At 45.3% G+C, this 20,738-nt stretch overlaps 1 protein-coding gene across 1 annotated transcript in view; it reads right to left on the bottom strand.

Annotated features, from left to right (window-relative positions):
- The window catches only part of EXT1 (exostosin glycosyltransferase 1), a 271,756-nt gene extending 251,661 nt beyond the window's left edge, over positions 1-20,095 (bottom strand). Inside the window, exon 1 of the mRNA XM_046641695.1 lies at positions 18,334-20,095. Coding sequence (XP_046497651.1) covers positions 18,334-19,295 — 962 coding nt within the window. The 5' untranslated portion in view covers positions 19,296-20,095. The remainder of the gene's footprint in view (positions 1-18,333) is intronic.
- Positions 20,096-20,738: the final 643 nt, after the last annotated feature.

The following is a 20,738-nucleotide window of genomic DNA, read 5'->3' as shown; positions in this document are numbered from 1 at the left end:
ACTTTCATTGATTCTGTTACATGAGACTGATAATCTTTTTGTTAGTGGACATTGGTCTTTAGGCTAAATGGAAAAAATAAATTGTGTATTAATTTTATAATAAAAAAAGCAATTAAAATCCTAAGACTTTTTTAGCCTTTAAAATAGATTTTTAAACAGGGGTGGACAAATGAGGAAATAAAGCATTTAAACTAGTCATCCCTCCCCGCAAGAAAAGTCATTTTGCTAAAAAAATACTTAGCGGGCCAGCCCGTGGCATAGTGGTTAAATTCATGCACTCTGCTTTGGCAGCCCAGGGATTGCAGGTTCAGATCTTGGGTGACCTATACTCCGTTCCTCAAGCCATGCTGTGGTGGCATCCCACATACAAAAATAGAGGAAGATTGGCACAGATGTTAGCCCAGGGGCAATCTTCCTCAAGCAAAAAGAGGAAGATTGGCAATAGATGTTAGCTCGGGGCCAATCTTCCTCACCAAAAACAAAAGAAAAAACTTAGGCTACTGCTTGTTCTCAGACCAAGAACTGGGGGTGAATAAACAGAAAGACATAGTGTGATCAGGAGTCCAGTGCCACATTGAACACTTTATTGTAATCTAACCCCAAGGATTGTTTTCAAAACAGAATAACCTATAGCTGTTAAATTGAGGGAGACAAAAAAAAAGATCTATATGTACTGACATGGGACAATGCATGATGTATAGTTAATTGATTCGAAAAAGAAATTACCAAAGAGGAGATAAATATATAATGATCCTATTTTCAAGAAGAGAAACAAAATGCTATGTGCCTAGAAAGAAAGAAATATACACTCCACTGTTAAAGGTGGTAACGGGGGGGTGTATTATAGGTCACTTTCGCTTTCTGTAATGTTGAACTTTGAACCATGCTCAAGTATTACTTCTGCAATCTGGATTTAAAAAAATTTTTTTTTGCCCCCAAAACATTCACCAGACTTTGTTTTATGCTATAACGCTTGAGTGGCTTTATCTTAAAAGTTAAATGTGAAATAGAGCTTCTGAGATGAGAACCCTTATGAGCCAGAACAGCTTGACTTGAACGGCAGTAGGAGGCTTGGAGTAGGATAAGGGAGAGCGAGGGGACAGGAAGAGTGTGAGCGCGTGTGTGCAAGTGCCTGCACGTGAACACAAGCCTTCACAGGAAGGAGGGAGGGTTACTGAAAAGAGTAACTAAAAGGAAGAAGTAGGGTAGGGTGAGGTGACTCAGACTGGCGAGAGGGCTTTCGGGAACAGCCACAAAAAAGTGCTTCTGATGGTCCCTTGATAAGGCTGGAGAGTACCTAGGAGAGAGACGTGCGTAAAACGCATCCTTGTCAGCGGTGGTGGGAGGTGCCAGGCTGAGGCTAGACTGTGGGAAACCATGTCCCCAGTGGATGAGGCCACAGAACTGTACCCCTGTGCCTCCTGTGGATGGTTTATGACATGGGATTAGAGTTCAGGAAAGCTGACTGCACCACAGATGGCTGGCTGAGCGTGGCACGCTGGTGCCCCATTCATCAGCAGACAGTGGGGACGGAGGTTCTGGTTCCAACAGCACAGTGGGTCCCTTCATTGGAGGGGGGCAGTTGAAGCACCAAGGGAATGAGCAGAAGGTTCTTCTGTCGTGGAGAGGCCTGGAGAGTTCCACCACAATTCTCTTCAACGCCTTCACTCTCTCAGCCTGCTCCCCAGAAGGAAGCAACAGAAACTGTACCTGGCCAAAAACTGAGGCCCGTCTTAGACAATACAATGCAGTTCAAGTTCCATAATGCGAGCTTTTGGGGATACTACAGAACTATGGCCGAGAACCTACTTGTAGCTAAAATGACAATCAAGGGCTCAAGTTATTTCAAAGCTGCAAACCATCATCTGATTTTGAGGAATCTCTAATTTCACTCCTACTGTGTAGAACCTCAAGGTGGGGTTAGAGGGATAGAGGATTCTTCTAAATTTTTTCTTTGGTTTGGTGAGGAAGATTGTCACCGAGCTAACATCTGTGCCCATCTTCCTCTATTTGGTATGTGGGACGCCACCACAGCATGGCTTGATGAGCGGTGTGTAGGTCTGCGCTGGGGATCCAAACCTGCAACTCCCAGGCTGCCGAAGCAGAGCACATGAACTTAACCACGACACTACCGGGTTGGCCTCAAAACTTATTTTTCTATACAACATCCCCTTTGGGTTAATTTTGTAAACAAAATTAAAGAATTCAAATAATTCAGTTTCAAAAGTCTTTCTCCATTAAGAGGCCACCATGACCAAAAGACACTCGTTCAACAAGCATTTCTTGAGGATCTGCTATGTGCCCAGCACTGTGAATGCCAGCAAAACAGATTCAAAACAAACACACGAGTCTTGAGACAAGAGTTACCAATTTGAGTCCAAGTAGAATATAAAGTGTGAAACATCCAAGTAACTTTGTGATTAAAAGATATTTGGAGGCAAATCATAGCAAGAAAGGGCCCATCAGTTGCCTTTTCCCATCATGAAAGGAGGTGCTGCATACTTTGATCCGAACATTTTTTTTGGTCTGGCCCCCTTGATCTGTTTCTGACAAAGACATACACTGAAGAAAACTACAAAGAAGATGAAAATTTCCACAGTATGCCACAGTGTTACCTCCATCTGTTTTGGTCCAGGAATTTCTAGACTAAGAAAGGACTACAAAGAGCTCATCAAGTACAGTAACATTTAAGTAAGCACCTGTCAGGCAAACTCCTGCAGTGGGGGGTGAACTTGACATACAGAGGAGGATGAACCAGCTTGACCTGGGAAGGTGTATAAACGTAGGAAGACAAAAACTAAATAATTATAAGGCAAGGCAGAATGATCTAAGGTTTAAAACTGCCCTGAATCTACATTCTAGAATTTCTCGGGACCCTGAATGACAGAACATAAGGAGGACCTTAAGCCTGCAGGCCCAGACCCCATACATTTTAGAGGATGGGAGAACAGAGCAGGGAGAAGAGTCCCTCCGCACATGTTGGAAACAAACCCTGAGGCTACCACCTCACCTGCTGTGTGGATGGAGAAATGCTTAATGGAGGCTTCTGCTGATCAGGTGGGTGATAAGCACGGAATGCCGGGGGCTGAAGGGCAGGCCAAAAGGCCTGCTGATTTATGCTCCGCTATTTACACCCCCAAGGGGAACTCAAGTGACAGGCTTCAAATGGTAGGTCTTACACCATGTCCTGAATAGGTGTGAACTGGGAAACTTCCCAGGCCACGGACCCGGAAATCCAAAAGTGAGTATTTTAGACCTTCACAGACATGTCTAAAAAGTCCAATTAATTCACCGCATCTAATTAAATGAGTTCGTTGGAAATATCTTGCTGCTGCCTGAATCTACAAGTCAATTTACTGAGAAGAGGAAGGGCAATTTTTATTTTGTGGAGAAGAGATGAGAGAATTTTGGAACAAGGAGAAGGGGACCAAAAAAGCAGTACTTTTAAAAACAGCACCTCGGGGGACGGCCCCATGGCCCAGTGGTTAAGTTCGCACGCTCTGCTTTGCACGGCCCGGGGTTCATTGGGTCGGATCCTGGGTGCAGACCTACACACTGCTCAGCAGGCCATGCTGTGGAGACATCCCACATAGAAGAACTAGAAGGGCTTACAACTAGGCTACACAACTATGTACTGGGGCTTTGGGGAGAAAAAAATAAAAGAGGAAAATTGGTAACAGATGCTAGCTCAGGGCCAGTCTTCCTCACCCAAAATTTAAAAAGCATAACTTAAAGAAAAATAGCACCTTGATTCTTGGTAGAAAATAATATCTGACACTTGACCAAGAAACATTCTCAGAAAAAAACAATCTGGATTTTGAATATTTACTCCACATACAAATACAGCCCTATAGTCACTAGTGTATGTAAAATGCAAACCTGCTTCTTGTGTGGAATCAAGCAATCAAATGTGAGATGAGGGCATGAAGGTCTCACTTTACTTCTACTTAGTAAATTATTCCCGAGTCTCTTTTTCAAAAGCTGATGTTAGAGAACATTCTATAAGATTCTGCGGTTTACAACAAGGATATAATCCTGTTCTAACATGCTTTTTTTTGGATGTGGTGAATATCCAAGGGACAGGGTTTGACCCATGCTGTACCCCAGTCACTGCAACGCCTGCTACAGGGTGGAATCGAGTAGGAATCAGATCGTGTTGGATTTGGTGGCAGAAATGGTATTACAGAAAAGCTCTAACAACGGGTTTGTTCATAACGGCAGCTGTGTCTCCTGGGAGAAAGAATGAAAATATACATTACGATGTATCTGAACCCTCCCAGATCCTCAAAACCCAGGGTAAAATTGGCCCCCTAATGTTCACCTTGACACTGTTATAAGTTTATCATCAGGGATAAGCACACACTGCTTAAACTTAGCTCGCAGAAATGGTGCAAAGGTCTGGGTTCTGTTGCTGCTGATAATGGCAACTTAAAGGAAAAGTCGTCAATTGTTAATAGCCATGCAAATTGTTGAAAGCAGAAAGTTATTCATTGTTATTGCTCCCTGACTTGCTAAACACCCCATCATGATGGGATGGCTCCTTCGGCTATCTGAATTGCTAGAGAAGAAAAAATAGTTTTATCTTCTCCATCTCCCATGGATTTATCTCAGAAAGTCATTTCAAGGGATCCCATTGGCACATCTGCCACCATTTTAATGCTTTTTTTCTAGAGGCAGAAACAAAAAGCCCCACGTGATTGCTCAGCTTCACAGACAGGTGGGAAACATAAGACTTTTGTAAAAGGAGAATTATTTTTAAAGACATAAATTCATAATGATTTGCACCCTTGGCTGAACAACTTCCGGGAAATGAAAATCTGTATTTTGGCAACAGTTACAACAGGTGGTTGGAATTCTGGGCACTTGCCAAACCACCTTGATCTTCTCTGACTGGCAAGCGGCTGTATCATATTACACACTGCAATTATAATGAGCTGTAAACAGGTCAAATGAAAGAAATGCAATGAAAACAATGATAAACACACACAAACGGTAAGCCTGAAATTATACAAGTCTAACGTGGTTTAATGGAACAGGTTCAGGACAGTAACAATGGTTATTGATTGAGTGCTTACTATGTTACAAGCACTCTTCTAAGCACATTACATGTAATATCACTCATTTAATTCTCACAGTACAACTCTATGAACTAGGAATTATTATTATCCCCATTTTACAAATGAAGAAACGGAAGCAGAGTAGTAAGCTGCCCAAGGTTTCACAGCTAGTGGCAGAACAGCCATTCAAATTGAAGCCACTAGTTCCCAGAGCGCGTGTGCACAACCTCCATGCCATCCTTGGCTGGAAGTCGAGATATGTGTTTCATTCCCCATTCTGTCACAACCAGCTACACGACCTTGGGCAAGCTGCCCAACTTCCCTGGATCTCTATTTCCTTATCTATATAATGTAGGAGTTACACTAGATCTTTAAGATCACTTCCATGATCTTAGTGCTCCTCCCTGCAGACAAAACTATCTGACACCATGAAAGCATGATTGAACTTTGTTCCTCTCCTCAGACAAACATATGACAGACATACAGACATATGCATGTGTGTACAGAACTGATGGCCCCAAGCAGTGATGAGCTCATAGGTCTCTGTGCAGGAAAACCAGACAAGGGAAACTGAGGCCCAAGGAGGCACCCCCCCTAGAATATATACTTCATACTTTGAATTTAAGGGTGCTCACTTCTGAGCTTATTTTCATAGAAACTTAAGATTCATTTTGACAGCATTATTTACAATAACCAAGCTGTGGAGACAACCTAAGTGTCCATCAATGGATGAATGGATAAAGAAAATGTGGTGTGCATATACATATAATGGAATACTATTCAGCCTTAAAAAAGAAAAAGATTGTGCCATTGGGGACAACACGCCTGGCCCTTGAGGGCATTATGCTAAGTGAAATAAGTGAGACAGAGAAAAACAAATACTGTATGATCTCACTTATATGTGGAATCTAAAAAAACCCACACTCATAGAGACAGAGAAGAGACTGGTGGTTGTCAGAGGTGGGGGGTGGGTGAAATGGGTGAGGGTGGTCAAAGGTATAAACTTCCAGTTATAAGATGACTAAGCCCTGAGGACGTAATGTACAGCATGGTGTCTGGAGTTAATAATGCTGTATTGTATATCTGAAAGTTGCTACGTCAGTAAATCTTAAAAATTCTCATCACAAGAAAAAAATCTGTAATGATGTGTGGTGATGGATATTAACTAAACTTACTGTGGTAATCATTTCACTATATATAGACATAAAATCCTTATAGCATATACCTCAAACTAATACAATGTTATATGTCAATTATATCTCAATAAAAAAATTTATTTTGATATTTAATCCTTTTTGCTTTCTTTTATCCTACTTGAGTTACTCCTTAGATATGTCCACATCTAAAATAAGTGCAGAAAAATACTACTCCATCTTTTAACTATACTAAACATCGAGGTACTTAAATTTTATCTGAACATAAAACACTGTTCCATTTTTTTAAAAACATGTAATATAACTCTACAATCTAAACACAGAAAATATTATACATTTCTACTCTTTGAATCAATAAAAGGCTGTCCCACATTTACAGGTTTGCAACGTTACACTTGCATACCTAAAAATGCAGTTATCATAAAAGGTGTCGCTTAAAAGTAGCTTTTTTAATGCAGTGTGAATTTTAAAGGAGCATGTAGCATATAAGACATGGTGTTTTCAAGAAAAATTTATTCTCTGCCTCTCAGTAAAGCAAAAGCATTTCAGTATTAGATTCCCTCTGATTAGAGTTTCAGACTGGTTCAGATATACAGACCTAGAAACCATTTTGGAAAATAACCATACCAAGCTTTATGAAAACATAAAACGTAATTCATACCTAATCAAGTGTCATATGATTCCCACCAAATCTGAATCGATTTTTAAGACCTAGTAAGAAGGCAAGTAATTGTGGTACAATACATCCTCTATTTTTTCTATACATTGTCAGAACTTTTATGCAATATCCCATATGATTCCACAAGCTACATAAACAAGACAGGAGATTTTAAACACAGGAAATGGAGGCCAGTAGGAGAAACGACTGCACACCTTTCCTGTGCTTTTTTTCCCCTTTGCTTTTTAATTAAATGATAAATCTCAATATGAATTCATTAGAAGCCTGATAGCTCAATTAAGCACCATGTCACTATATACCCTGGGGCTATTTTTTAATGTTAGTTAACAGAGTTTGGACATAACCTGAGAAAAACTGTAAGCCAAAAGTTAAATTCAACCCACCATTTGGGAGAAAAATTGCAATTAAGGGGGAACAAAAAGTCCCAATATCTACAGACTGTTAAAATTAAATGATAAAAAGACCACAATGGTTTCTCCTGTAGCAATAAATTCTTCAGATCTGTAGTATGCCGCAAACCCCTCAGTTCATTTTAATTGCTTTCAGTGACACGCACGTCCAACAGAACAGTAAGAAAAAAGAAAAAGAAAGAAACTACCTTGGGGAAAAATAAAGTTTATTGGAAGAAACATTCCATTTGAAAACAAAAAGAAACTCTGGGTGAATCAGCATATGATCCAACAGAACTTGCAGGAGGCATGGGAAGGCCTGTGCTGTAAACCAGAGAGTGCCATCTACAGAATCCGTACTTTGAATTTATGGTCAACAGTGGCAACATTTCCATTGGTTAAATAAATGTGATTTTTTTTTTCATTTATCCAACAAAAACCGTGTGCCTAGTATGGGTCGGTCAGGCATGGTGCTAGGCTGTGAAGGACCAACAGTGAGTGAGCTCAATGTCACTTTCCCAAGGACGACTTCCTTCCCCTCCACATTTAGACTGCAAAACCCTCCCTCACTCCCATGCTTACTGTGCATTCAAATCACCTAGTGAGCTTTATAAAAACCTGGAACTTCATCGCTAGAGAGTCTGGCCAGGATCAGGACCTGGGTTCTTTGAGAAGCTCCCTAGGTGAGACCCACTGCCCCAACTCCTTTCCGTCTATCCTTCACAGCATCTAGCACCTTTTAACATATGACATAACTGGTATGGTATCAGCCTCCATCCACTAGACGGTGAGCATCTTGAGGGCAGGGACGTGTGTCTGTTTGGTTTACTGTTGAATCCCCAGTGCCTGCATACAGTAGGTGTTCAATAAGTATCTGTTGGTAAATTAATGAAAAACCAACATGAATCCTCCCCTCAGGGCCTGTACCATCTACTGGGGAGAGAGAAAAACAAACAGTTGACCACAGCTGTGGCAAGTATTAAATGTTCTATCAGAGCACACACCAGGAGAATTTGACCGAGTCTGAGGCATCAAGCAAGAGACTCTGGAAAAAGTAAGATGGAGCGGGAGGGCAGCTTTCCAAGAAAGAGAGAAGAGGGCGTACGGGGAGTGGAAGAAGGAGGAGGACCGTGGCTCTGCCATGGGGCCAGGGATGGAGAGGCAGGCAGAGCAGGACAAATGCCAACTTGATTTCATGTGAATGAACTATGAGAGAAGCATCAAAGGCGAGTTCAAGTAGGGTGGTGGCGTGGTCATATTTTTTATTAGCAGTGCTGTGGATGATTTCCACCAATCTGTCAGGGTGCTAGAATGTATACAGGAAGTGTGAAATCCATTTTATACCTCCATCCATCAGTTCCCATCCTGGGCACCCCTAGGAATGTGGAAACAGCAGGCTATAGATGTGCCCCAAACATACCTGCCAGGGCAACCCCTACGCGACAGACTAGATGTCCTCTCACCCCCTTATGGGCACCTCCCTTCTCCAATCCCCAACCTCCATATTCCACACCTTGGGCAGGCAGGCCAGCCCCAGCCCAAGGCAACTGTGTTTACCTGAGCCCACAGCCCATGTCATTGGGGGCACTAGTCAACCAAGAATAGCTAGCACCACAGGCCCACACCACAATACCAGAAAGCTTTTCATTTATCCTAACTCTAAAGTACTGCTATGTGTCATAAAACCCCAGAAATACAGGTTAGCAACAAACACCAGAACTCCAACGCTAACTCAAAGGAGACCCCACGTACCCAGAGCCCTTGGAGAACTTGCTAAGCTGGGTAGACAAGTTTTCAAATGGACAGCTTATTTCTCAGGAACACCAAAATATTTTTATTTTAACCACAGGGGTTAAAAAAGTTATAAAATGCATTACTTGTTCCTCTACTTTCTTAAACAAAGGACAGTGTACACAAGTGATGGCTCACGGTCAACACTGTACCATGGTGTAGTTCATCAAATATTTACAGAAACTCTGGTTGGTGTCAGGCACGGTGCGCAGTGGTGGTACTTACAGGCACACTCCTGAGGAGTCTGTAGGACACACTCTCGGGCACTGGGCCAGCTGTTCTTAAATTGCAATGCCTCTTTACTTCTTCTAGGCGTTACATCTTATATTTCCTGGCCTGCTTCCTTCCTTTGGGTTGCCAGCTGTCCCTTCTTCCCAGATCTGTCTGCAAGAAACCCCCTCTCTTTAAATTTATTGCTTCTAATCTACTGTGGGCTGAGAAACCAGATTACCAAACTGTTGAGAACTGTCTGTTTAAAGGAAGATTAAATAAATTCTAGGTGAGAAACCCAAGTGATACTCTATAAATCAACCACACTATTGTTTGTGAGTGTGTGGTCTTGATGACATCAGTTCCAGCTGTGCAGAAGCAGTACGGTGCCCCGGGAAAGAACACAGGTTTAGAAGTCAGATGGCCTCGGGTCACATCCTAGGTGTGTGTTCTCAGGCACGTCACTTTTAAAGATTGTTTGCCTTGGTTTTGCATCTAAAATACGTATCTTCCTGCTAGGGTGGACACAAAGATTGAAGAAGATACTGTCCATTACCAGGCACACGCTATACTCTCAAGAAATATTAGTTGCCATTGCTATTATCATCATCATCAACTGGGCTCAAATATGTCAGTGCCAACAGGATATGGCTTTAACAGTGCCTGCCACAGCCAACTTCCCCTAACCACAGTCCCCTGTTCCAGGAAGCAACTTCAGACTGTTCTTTGCAAGAGGATGGCCACCAATTAAATCAAGAATGGTGACAGGGCAATCTTTTAACTGATGAGGTCACCACCAACGCCTAAGAGGTGGCCTAATATGAATGGCTCTCCCCAGAAGGAGTAATGATCACCAGTAAAGCCAATCAGGCTTGGATGAGAGCCTGAATGAGGGAATTCAGGAAAGACTGGCCAGTAGCTGGCAGATACACACAGGGACAGACATGCTAGCCAAGGAATACATGAAGGCCCAGAGAGGGAAGAAAGGAGCCAATCCCAGGTATTATGCTGGGTCCTGAGAACTTACTGGAGCAGTTCCACTTCAGTTTCTGTCCCACGTCCCCTGCCAATCTATCCTGTGACTGAAGGTGGCCTGAGTGATTTTCTGCTCTTCACAATTAAATGGCCTGCGGAACCAGCCCAGGGAGGTTACTGAGTAGCTAAGCTCCATTCAGACAAGGTACCCCTCCGAATGTCACCCTCAACTGGTGAGGGCGTGCAAGTCAACCGCAAAAGGGAGAGCCTGCATTCTTAGAGCAGTCAAACAGGGAACTTGGAGGACATGAAACCAAGGCAGTGCCTGACTGCCCCAGAGACCCCCTCCACCTCTCCCACCCCTGCCCCATGCCACCTGCAAGCTCTAGCTTGAACGCCCGGTGGAGGTCTTTCCACAGCCCACACAAGCAATGGCTGGGCTACCAGGGCACCTACCACAATTTCCTGGGGATTAAGTATCAAGGAAGAGATGAGCAGAATTATTTCTGTGCCTTAGTTAAGAAGAGCCAAGTTATGAAACTAAGTGAACCTCTGTGGTTGATTAGAAAATAGCAGGAAGATGGTTTTTAATCATACCAACACCTTGGAGAGCACATTAGCATTTACAAGGTACGTTCCCACACTCTGCCTCATTTGAACCTCTTGATGACCCTGTGAGGTGAGTATTATGATCCCCACTTGCAGAGGTGGAAACTGAGGCTGAGAAGTCAAGCACCCAGTCCACGCATCTGCGTGGGTCAGCCACTTCCCTGGTCCAGGGTCACAGTCTGTCTTCTAAAGGGCTTCCCGGAAGAACAAGGGTACATAAACCAAGTGTATCCCCACAAACCTCATTGCTGTTCAAAGCAATTGCGATGCCAAGAAAGCCCTGAACACAACTAGGCATAAACTGTCGGCTCACTCTGTTTCCTGTCTCGGTTTTTAAACACTTCGAATAGGGCCCCATTTGCACTTAGAATCCCAGACCTTACCTGGATGCCCAGAGATAAAGCCACCGGCCCCAGTTCACCTCCAAGGGACCACGGAGTCAACAACCAAAGAGACATTAGAAACGAGAGCCTTGATTAACAGACACAGCTAGCCACAAACCATGACATCCACCCAGGTTAGGCCTGGGGATTCTGACATCCCAGGAAAGGCTGACCAGCGCAGACAGCAGAAGTGTGAGGGCACCTGCTCAGCAAGAGAGGTTCTGGGCTTGAGCAAAAACAAAACTTCAAAGGGAAGAGAAGCTGTGGGAGCTTTGAAGACCCCCTATAGGACCAATTAACACCTACAAATGTTTATCTAAGCAGTCACTTAATGACGGCTGTTTCACTAAATGGGTGCTCAGACTCACCTTAAAAATACCTACTCTTCCAAAAGGGATTGTGGAGGGGTGGTGGGGGGCGGAGAGGAAGTTCTGTGTTGTTTGCTGACAGAGAAAACAAGAAGAAAACAAATATTCAATACGGTAAAATTCATCACAGACTTCCTTATAATAAAAAGAAGATGGGAAACAAGGGAAACCCCTAAGTAAGAAAATGTAAATAGTTAAATAAACTATGGTACAGCTATGAGTTAGAAAAAAATCATGCAGCTATTAAAAATCCTATTTTAATAGGATTCTCCTATTTACTAGAACAGGAAAATGCCCTGGAGTAATGTGAAGAAAAAAGCAATGTAGAAAAAATATATATAAAGTCTGACTTTGACTTTGTATAACTGACAGACTTGAATGGTCAAGAGTTAGTTTTGCTCACGGCAGCAGCCCCAGCTGCTTCAACACCTATGTGTCTGGCACAAACAAGGCATTTTTGAAAAATGTGCTGAATTCATCATTTACTTACTATTAATTAAATAATAATGGATATATGTATACAAGGTACTTGGATATGCAGAGAGAGAATGATATTATCATAGAGGCATATATGGGTGGTGTAACAGGCTGATGACCCTGAAGTTTAGTAACAGTGGTTAGTTCTTACAATGGAGATTAGAGAAGAAATTCATTTTCATCTTCATATCTTCTGTATTTTCCCACAAGTGCTGTGTATAACTTTCCTAATTTTTCAAGTGCCATTTTTCTTTAGGGAGCCTAAGGACCTGGGAGCAGTAGCGTGGTACTCTCCAGGAAACTAGCCCATTCGGTCAGAAAGGGAATCTTCCATAAACAAATAAACAAACAGATAAGGAGAACAGATTGGTGGTTACCAGAAGGAAAGGGGGTTGGGGGAGGGTGAAAAGGCTAAAGGGGCACATACGTATGAGGATGGATGGAAACTAGACTTTTGGTGCAGTCTATACAGAAGTCAAAACATAATGATGTATACCTAAAATTTACACAATGCTAGAAACCACCTCAATAAAAGAAAAAAGAAAAAAAAAGGAAAGAAATGGAATATTCCAATGGGTCTCCCATTTCTACTGGATCACACTGCCTAGCTGGGGCAATAGTCACTCCAGTCTCCATGTCACTCTTCACTTACAATACAGAGGCAAGCCCAGCAGGGTGCTATCAGCGAGGGCAAAGGTCACACAGTTCCTTCCTCACTTTTCTTAGGAGAGAATTCAAAGCAGAATCTATGTAGACAAAGTTACAATGTTCCTTGAATGGCAGAGTTCAATGCTTTTAGAGCCATCTTTATTGCATCTCTGAGCCCATTTTTTTCTTGGGAAACATGTTTTTAAAGGAAAGCAGGGGGAACAAAAGATCTGACAGACAAACATCTGAGTCACACTAACCCCACTAATAACTAATATGTAAACAGGCAGAAATTTTGTTTGATTGTTTAAAGTCATAACGTTTTGTAGAGGAAAGAGAATGGTGTTTGGAACCCAAGACCCCTCGTTAGATCACCACCAATTATTCACTAGATCTGACTCTGGGCTCCTTGACTGTCTCGGAGACTGCATTCTAATCTGTAAAATGGGCATTTAAGCCATCTTACACTGTTGCTGAAAGGCTTAAATGAGCTAATAAAGGTAAATTCAAATAACAGGCACTCAACAAATCTTCCAGTTTTGAGGGACTCCCTGTTTACTCAAGGCACCTGGTCACAGGTGGAAGAGTTTTAAGTAAAAACAATTAGTCATTAAGCTCACGGAAGCACGAGCTCCCATGTTCACGTCTGAACAGGGAACGTGTTCAGGGGACTGCAGAATCCAGTGACCACTTAGCCTGACCTGGTTCCTTCTGACCAGGCCGTGCTGAAAAGTGAACGTAACGAGGCAGCAGCAGGCCTGGGTGAAAAGAAGAGAAGCAGGAACTAGAAACCCCGGGCGGTAGTCTCAGTTCAGCTCCTTCAGGCTGTGCAGCCTTGGACAAACCAGCTCACCACCACTGGTCTCAGTTTACACACCTGTGAAATGGCCTGAATCTTAAGATACCTTGCAAGACGGCTGTGAGCGAAGCAGCCAGGCCCTATCAGGCACAACCTTTGGTGTGACATTAGCGTACTCAAGGTCATTGTTGGTAGGTGTTTCTAGCACTGTGCTCTGCGGAGGCCCCTCTGTGGGCCCTCTGACAAAGAGAACAATCACCACCTGAGGGTGTGACCTCTCCCCTCTTGCCAAGTCTGTGCCTTCCAAAATTGCTGTCACAGTCAGGGGGACCAAAGGTGGCCTCCCACAGGTGGGGCCTGCCCAAGCCTTAGTAGCAAGCCATTCCCTGAATGACAAAATCCTGCAGGCTTCCAGCTGAGGTTCCAGTCTAAACCCTCATTTGTTGAACGGGACTCAATCAAAATGGAAACGTCCCCAGAAAGAGCACGAACACCTCAACCTGTATTCAGGGACTCCTAGCAAATAAGGCTCTCAAGTGCTCTCTCTCCAGAAAGCAAGTTCAGATGGAGGTGAGAAAGGGGGCAGCAGAGAGATCTAGAAGCTCAGTGTAAGAAGACACACTTGCCAACTTCATAATTTTGCATGCGAAATGCACATAATTGTGAGTGTATGTGTTGTTTTTTTCTTGCAAAGTTTGTCTAAAGACATCCTCAGCTTCCCAAAGGATTCCAAGAGAAATGCCATGAGAAACACCATCCATAAGGATCTAGCGGCTAGAGAACTTTCAAGTGTGTCTGTAACTGAAGACGGAAGACTGCAGGTCAAGAGGAGAAAATCAGAAGGCCTGCATTCTAGGGCCACCCTTGCCACCAACCAGCTTTCTGACCTTAAGCAAATCCCTTGACTATTCTGTCTCTCTAAAGATGAGGATGTTGGAAGCACAACGATCACTTAGCTTCAACACCCTGAAAAATACCAGGATTGTAAGGTTCAGCTTCAACAAACACAGGAAAAGATGTCAAGAAGGCCTGCACAGAATCCTGCCTGTTCCCAGAAGAGCTGCTTAAAATATTCGCCACTGCTTTCCTTGGAGGGGTCAAAGATAGAAGCCACCTCTCATTTCCTTCTCTTTCTTCTATTTCAGAAAGCCAAATTTGAAGTTTCACAATAATGCCCTTTGAAGGGATTTGAACCATGAAGTTCACGCAAAAGTACAGTAATTCTGTAAGGATGCATAAGAAGCTCAAAGGATGTAAAATAGAAAGAATTTCTCTAAAGCCTCATTACAACTCTTCTAATCACTGTAGTGACTTATTTTAGCCGGTGTCATCTACATCTGCTAATATATGTAACTGATGAAAATTAATTACGGGTGTCATAAAAATAGATGTTTTCATATAATCTTGGAAGTCTGGGTCAAAATGACTGCTCTTTTACGAGAGAAAAGTATTATCCTTCATTCTGTGTAGCTCTTCTCTACCTTTACTAAGAAATGTCTGATTTTCACCAAAGTGCAGGTGAGATGGAAGTCCACAATTATTCAGCACCAAATCTTTATTGTCACATAAGGCTAAATTTCACTGAAAGCAATTTTTTTCAGTTGCTTCACTTGTACATATTCTATAGGAGCCTAACTCGCCATGATACCATAAATTTTCAATCTACTTATCAAAGCCCACAAGTCCAAAGCAAACTTATATGTGGTTGTTCACAGCAGCAAATTAAATTGAAGCCTTTTCATAGGCACTTGCTAATAAAGAAGAGAAGGAGGGCCGGCCCAGAGGTGCAGCCGTTAAATTTGCACATTCTGCTTTGGCAGCCCGGGGTTCACTGGTTCGGATCCCGGGTACAGACCTACACACTGCTTGTCGAGCCACGCTGTGGCAGGCATCCCACAAATAAAGTAGAGGAAGATGGGCATGGATGTTAGCTCAAGGCCAGTCTTCCTCAGCAAAAAGAGAAGGATTGGTGGCAGACGTTGGCTCAGGGCTAATCTTCCTCCAAAAAAAAAAAAGAGAAGTATATGAAAATTGATGGCGTTTTTACAAGTCATTACCAAATGAATGCTTAGAGCACCCCTGATGCAGTCTAAATCCCACTCCACAAAAGGATAAACTAATGTTCAAGGTTATGCATCAAAAGTCACATGAGGAATCGGTATGAAGTCAGACTTAGATGACTTCTGTAGCCGTAACTCCCCTATCACTCCCTCTCTGAAGCCATGGAGAGATCAGCACTTGATCTGAGGAGTCCTGCAATCTCACATATGCAGGACCGACTGATAGAAAACATCAGTACAAGTAGAACAGGAGTTGCTGTCACTCCAGAGCACAACACGCATTGCTCACTAGGCACAATTGTTCTCACCACATTTCAGGCTGCTTCTTCATCTTCATGCGTTCCAAAGGCAACAGTGAAAGGCAGTAATGTCTGCAAGCATCACTTCTCAAAGATAAAGAGTTCTGATAACCCAATGAGAGAAATGAGTTAAAACTCTGAGTAGACAAGACTAATGGATATTAGCAGATATTAGACAAGACTAATGTTCTGCAGCACCATCCTGTCCTATTAAACAAGGTCAGAGCTGGAATACGCAAAAGGGGAACAGGGAGAAAATCCAGAAGGGACTCTGCTAAAGAAATCCCTGCTCAGGAGAAAGAGTAAACTTGCTCTCCCAACTAAATGTCACTTTTCCAATGAGACCCAATCCTGAGGGCCTGACCCCTTGTGGTCTTTAAACATAAACCAAAACAAGGGTGTGGGTGTCAGATTTCCTGGCCCAATCACAAAGAGGTCAAAAATTAGTTAATTAGCAAAAATTCAAGTTTCTAGGAAACCAACCCCTCCTTCCTTCAGTGCCAATCTCTAGAGAAAGCTTCAGCAGAGAACGTAGACATTTAATTATTTTGCGGGGAATAAGAGGGTCAAGAAGATATGATCGTTTACTGGACTGAGGCTGTTTCCCACATAAATGTATAATTCAAACCGCCTAAGGTGAGATCTCAGCTCCAGCTCCTCCAGAAGAATGAGGACCACCATGATCCTTCTACAAAATTCGGTGAGACTGTTTAGAAGATACTGAGAGGTTAGCTTCCTCTCCAGTTACTCCCCTATAAGCCAGACAAAGAAATTCCTGAAGGGCTATAAGCACTTTTTTCTTACAAGCTCCCACAGGAATAGGTCAATGTAAATGTCTTGTAAACAAAGCAGTCCATTACTAACCATAGTTTGTTTCTTTTGTGAGAACATTTTAATCCATTGCAACTGCACCCAACATTCATCCATAGCTGCCCCTGAAGAAGAGTAAAATAGAGATTCATGACTGACCCTAGCCTCCGGCTTTTCCTCTGCTTGAAAATCAAGAGGGGCTGGGGGCTGGGGAATCCAAGTGTTTGATACTTTCTTCTTCGCTGTCTATGATCCAGCAGAAGAGGACTTTAATTTCCCTTCCAATCACTGCTACAGAGGCTGAGCGTGTGAGGAGTCCACAGACCACAATCAAACCCTTCACTGCCGGGCTGCTTTCCCACCATACCCCTTCCTCTTCAACCAGGTTTGCGAAGTGTTTTGCCTATTCTGCATTTCATGAATCAACTGCAAAATCTGCCAACCTCTGCCAGTTCCTCTTGTACTCAGCCGAGAGGTGCCCGTTCCTTCCCCGGGTAGCAAAAGGCTGCTCTGGTTTTTAACTGGCGTAACGTGGAAATGCACTGTAGGAGCTCACTAACTCTTTCACAGCCAGAGGTAAGTCAGAGCGTGGGGCACCCACCCCATCTACTAGGAAACTGACCCACCCAGCTCAGGGTAAAGCAGATTCCTGGAAACTAGTTTTGATCCCAAATCCAGTGTGTCAGTTACTGTCACTGGGAAAGCAAAGGAGGGAGAAGGGCTACAAAGTATCCAACTCAGTTACTTAGCAACAGGACAAAACTTGCCTCACTACAGAGGGTAAGGAGGCATCTCAGGCCCATTCAAAGAGTAACAGTCTCCAATTTACATGCAAATAGACAAAAACAAAAGGGAAAGGGGAATCTACATTAGCAACTGGAGTTTACTGCAGTGAGGCTAAGGCCCAGATTTTAAAAACAGCTTCTCCTCGAAGGATCCAGGATATATACAGACAAACAAATATACATGAATGAATGAATGAACGAATGCAAGATCACAGGCCCCAAGAATTTACAGTCCCCCTTCATAAAAGTGAGTGCCATGAGGGAGAGGGCGTAGACAAACACAGAAAGTTCAGTAGCTAAAATTACACTTCCATTGCTAACACAAATTTAAGGATTACAGAAAGATGGCAATTGGAGGCTGGGAAAATTCCAGGGAAAGCAGTTCTCTCTGCTCGTGAGAAAAGCAAATAAAGCATCAATCTTGGGCGAAGGTCTCCAGGCTGAGGGTGGACTCAGAGCCTTGCCGGGTCCCTACACCCCCACACAAACACCCTCCTGCACCCACGAGTGAAGCAGTTTCCAAACTTGGATCAAATCCACACCTCTCACAAGAGACACATGGCCCTGAAGGTTTTCCAAGCAAGAGAGAGACACTGTCGCTGTCGCCTACTTGGCCCAGGAAAGTGCTCCAGGCTTTTCCATTTGCCCAAGAAGCTCAAACTTTTGGTCCCCAGCTCCTAGCCAACACCTGAACCAGGTTGCTCAGTCCCAGGCTCCGAACAGGAAGAAACAGGACAGAGGGCTCCTCTGCCCCACCCCCATCCCCCAACCTCACACCTGGACGAAGGTGGACAGGGCCCAGGGCTGCCCGGCAAAGGCCCCATCAGCCGAGCCACTTACTTCTCATACTCGGTGTTGTCTCTGTCACAGCGAGAATCCTTGTGCTTTTGCCAGTCTTTGCCATGCTTGCAGGTGGTGAGGAGCAGTACGTCCTCCCCGTTATGGACGTGATATAAGGCATTCCTGGTGTCTGACCCTATCCCTGTCAGGTACCTCTTCCCCTTGAATACCAGCATGTACTTCCTGAGAGGAGGGATGGTGTTAAACTTCAAAAACCCCCTCTCCCCTCCTGTCCTGGGATGATCTTTAGAAAAGAGGGGAATAGAAACGTCAAAGTTGGGTCGGAAGTTTTCAGTACTGATGCTGGCTTTGGCCAGCATCGCCTGGCCAATGTCAAACCCCACGTCCTCGGTGTAGTCAGGCCAAGTGCCGGAATATAAATTAAAAATTAAATGATTCCTACCATTGTTCCACAAGTGGAGACTCTGCACTTTGGATCTCAAATTGTGCACATACTGAGGTGACAACTGGTCTCTGTCTAAAGTATCCAGACTGAGGACAAAGAGGCACGCCTGGCTGGGGTCCGAGGTGTAGAACCTGGAGCCCTCGATGGCCGCTAGAATGTTTTGGTAACTTTCGGCGATTTTCTCCCCTTTTTGCTGCGGGTATACGTAGACTTTGAAGCCGTTTTTCTTGCAAAGGGTGAAATCGAAGCAGGACTCCATGCGGCACTTCTTGCCTTTGTAGATGCTCGAGTTGGCATCTCGCTTCTGCCGGGGGGAAATGTGCACGGTGGAATCCTCGTTTTCCAATTGATCCCAAGGAACGAAGGGGCGCAGAGCGTCCGGGAAGCGGGGCCAGAAATGATCCGGACTCGGGTGGTGCAAGCCATTCCGACCGCTGTGCTCTCCTCTCCGGCTGTGGCTCCTCGATGCCCTAAACTGCAAGCCTCCGAAATAAAACAAAAGGGCGAGACAAGAGCCAGCTGAGAGCAGGATGAAATAGCGTTTTTTGGCCTGCATGTGTCCTGCCTGGGTCAAGAGGATTGTAAATAAACACAAGAATCACCCAAGTTTCCCAATCAACACTTTCAGCTCCAGTCCGCCATCTTCCCGCCTGTAAAGACTTCAAACTCTCCGCTCCCACCTTCTCTGGATGCCTTTCCCCAAGCCGTGGACTGATCCAGCGCATGTGGGCGATTTCTTTAACTTTCTCCCCTTCGGTCTTTCATCTTTGGGTTGCACAATGGACGGGAGAGAGCGGGGCTGAATATTTCGCACCCAGGGCGGGCAAGCAGCGGACTGTAATTTTCTTGCATGCAACAAGACGAAGGAAAAGAAAGAGAGGGGGGAAAAAAGCTCCCGATGCCCAATCAATGGCAAGACGAAGTGATTTCCTTGCCTCTCCGATTCCTCTCGGCAGCGTGGAAAACGAGCCCCGGGAAAGCAACTTCAACTCATCCACACTCGCGTGCAGAGCACTCCGGTTCCAACAAGTCAGCCGATCCCCGGGTTCAGCCGGCTAGTGCATCTTGCAGCTGGGGCGCCGTAACCTCACAAATCCCTGCATCTCTCTTTATTCCCTTCTGCAGCGGCTCCAAGACTCCGGCGGTGTCTACTCCTGCGCTCGCGGGGCCGGCCCCCGGGACGCGCGGCGGCCCGGCTGGAGGCGGCGGCGGCGGCGGCGCTGGGTGACGGCGGCGGCGCGTCCTCCCCGCGGGCAGTGCCGGCCCCGAGCGGCGCTTCGCAGGCCCCCGCGCGATCGCTGCCGACCGCCGCGTTCGGTCGCCGAATGTTACCCGGTTCTGAATGTTACACTTACACATTCCATTCCCGACACGACAGCGCTGACCTCATCCATCCACGCAGCCCGCGCTGCCATTGGCCGAGCGTCACGTCCGGGGGGGGCGGTGCTTCCGCTGCGCCCATTCATAACCCCCGGCCGCCGGCCGAGGCGCCGGCGCGGCGCGGGGGGCGCGGGGACGCGGGGAGCGCGGGCATCCCGGGGCTCGTGGGCCGCTGCAGGCGGAGCGGGGAGTGGCCCCTTAAGAGCCCCGCGGCCCCTGGGCGCGCCCGGCGGGGACCCCGGCCTGGGCAGCACCGCCCCCTGTCCCCGCGCCGGGAACTAGCGCCGCCCAGAGGCGCGCGCGGCGCCGGGGGAACCGGGCACCGGCCGGCGCTCCCGGGCCTCGCCGCTCGGGCTGCCCCGGGCGCCCTCGAGAATCCTGTCTCGTCGGCTGCCCGCCGGGAACGCCTCCCCGAGCAGGCGGCAGGCAGTGTGCGGATGGAGCAGTGGGGCGAGCCCGAGGGATGGGGGAGGAAAGACAGACTTCACAGAAGGCCACCGCAGACCAGAAGGATGCCTCTCCCCGCCCACCTTTGGCCCTCTGAGGCCCAATAATTTTATTTAAACAAGTCCCTTATTCCTTACACAGCCCATCTCTTTTTTTCTTCCCCCCAAAGGAC

The sequence above is a fragment of the Equus quagga genome, chromosome 16 (genome assembly GCF_021613505.1).
Source record: "Equus quagga isolate Etosha38 chromosome 16, UCLA_HA_Equagga_1.0, whole genome shotgun sequence".
In the NCBI taxonomy this organism is placed as follows: Eukaryota; Metazoa; Chordata; class Mammalia; order Perissodactyla; family Equidae; genus Equus; species Equus quagga.
Note: the sequence above shows the minus strand (reverse complement) of the source record. Positions and strands in the feature narration are given on the sequence as shown.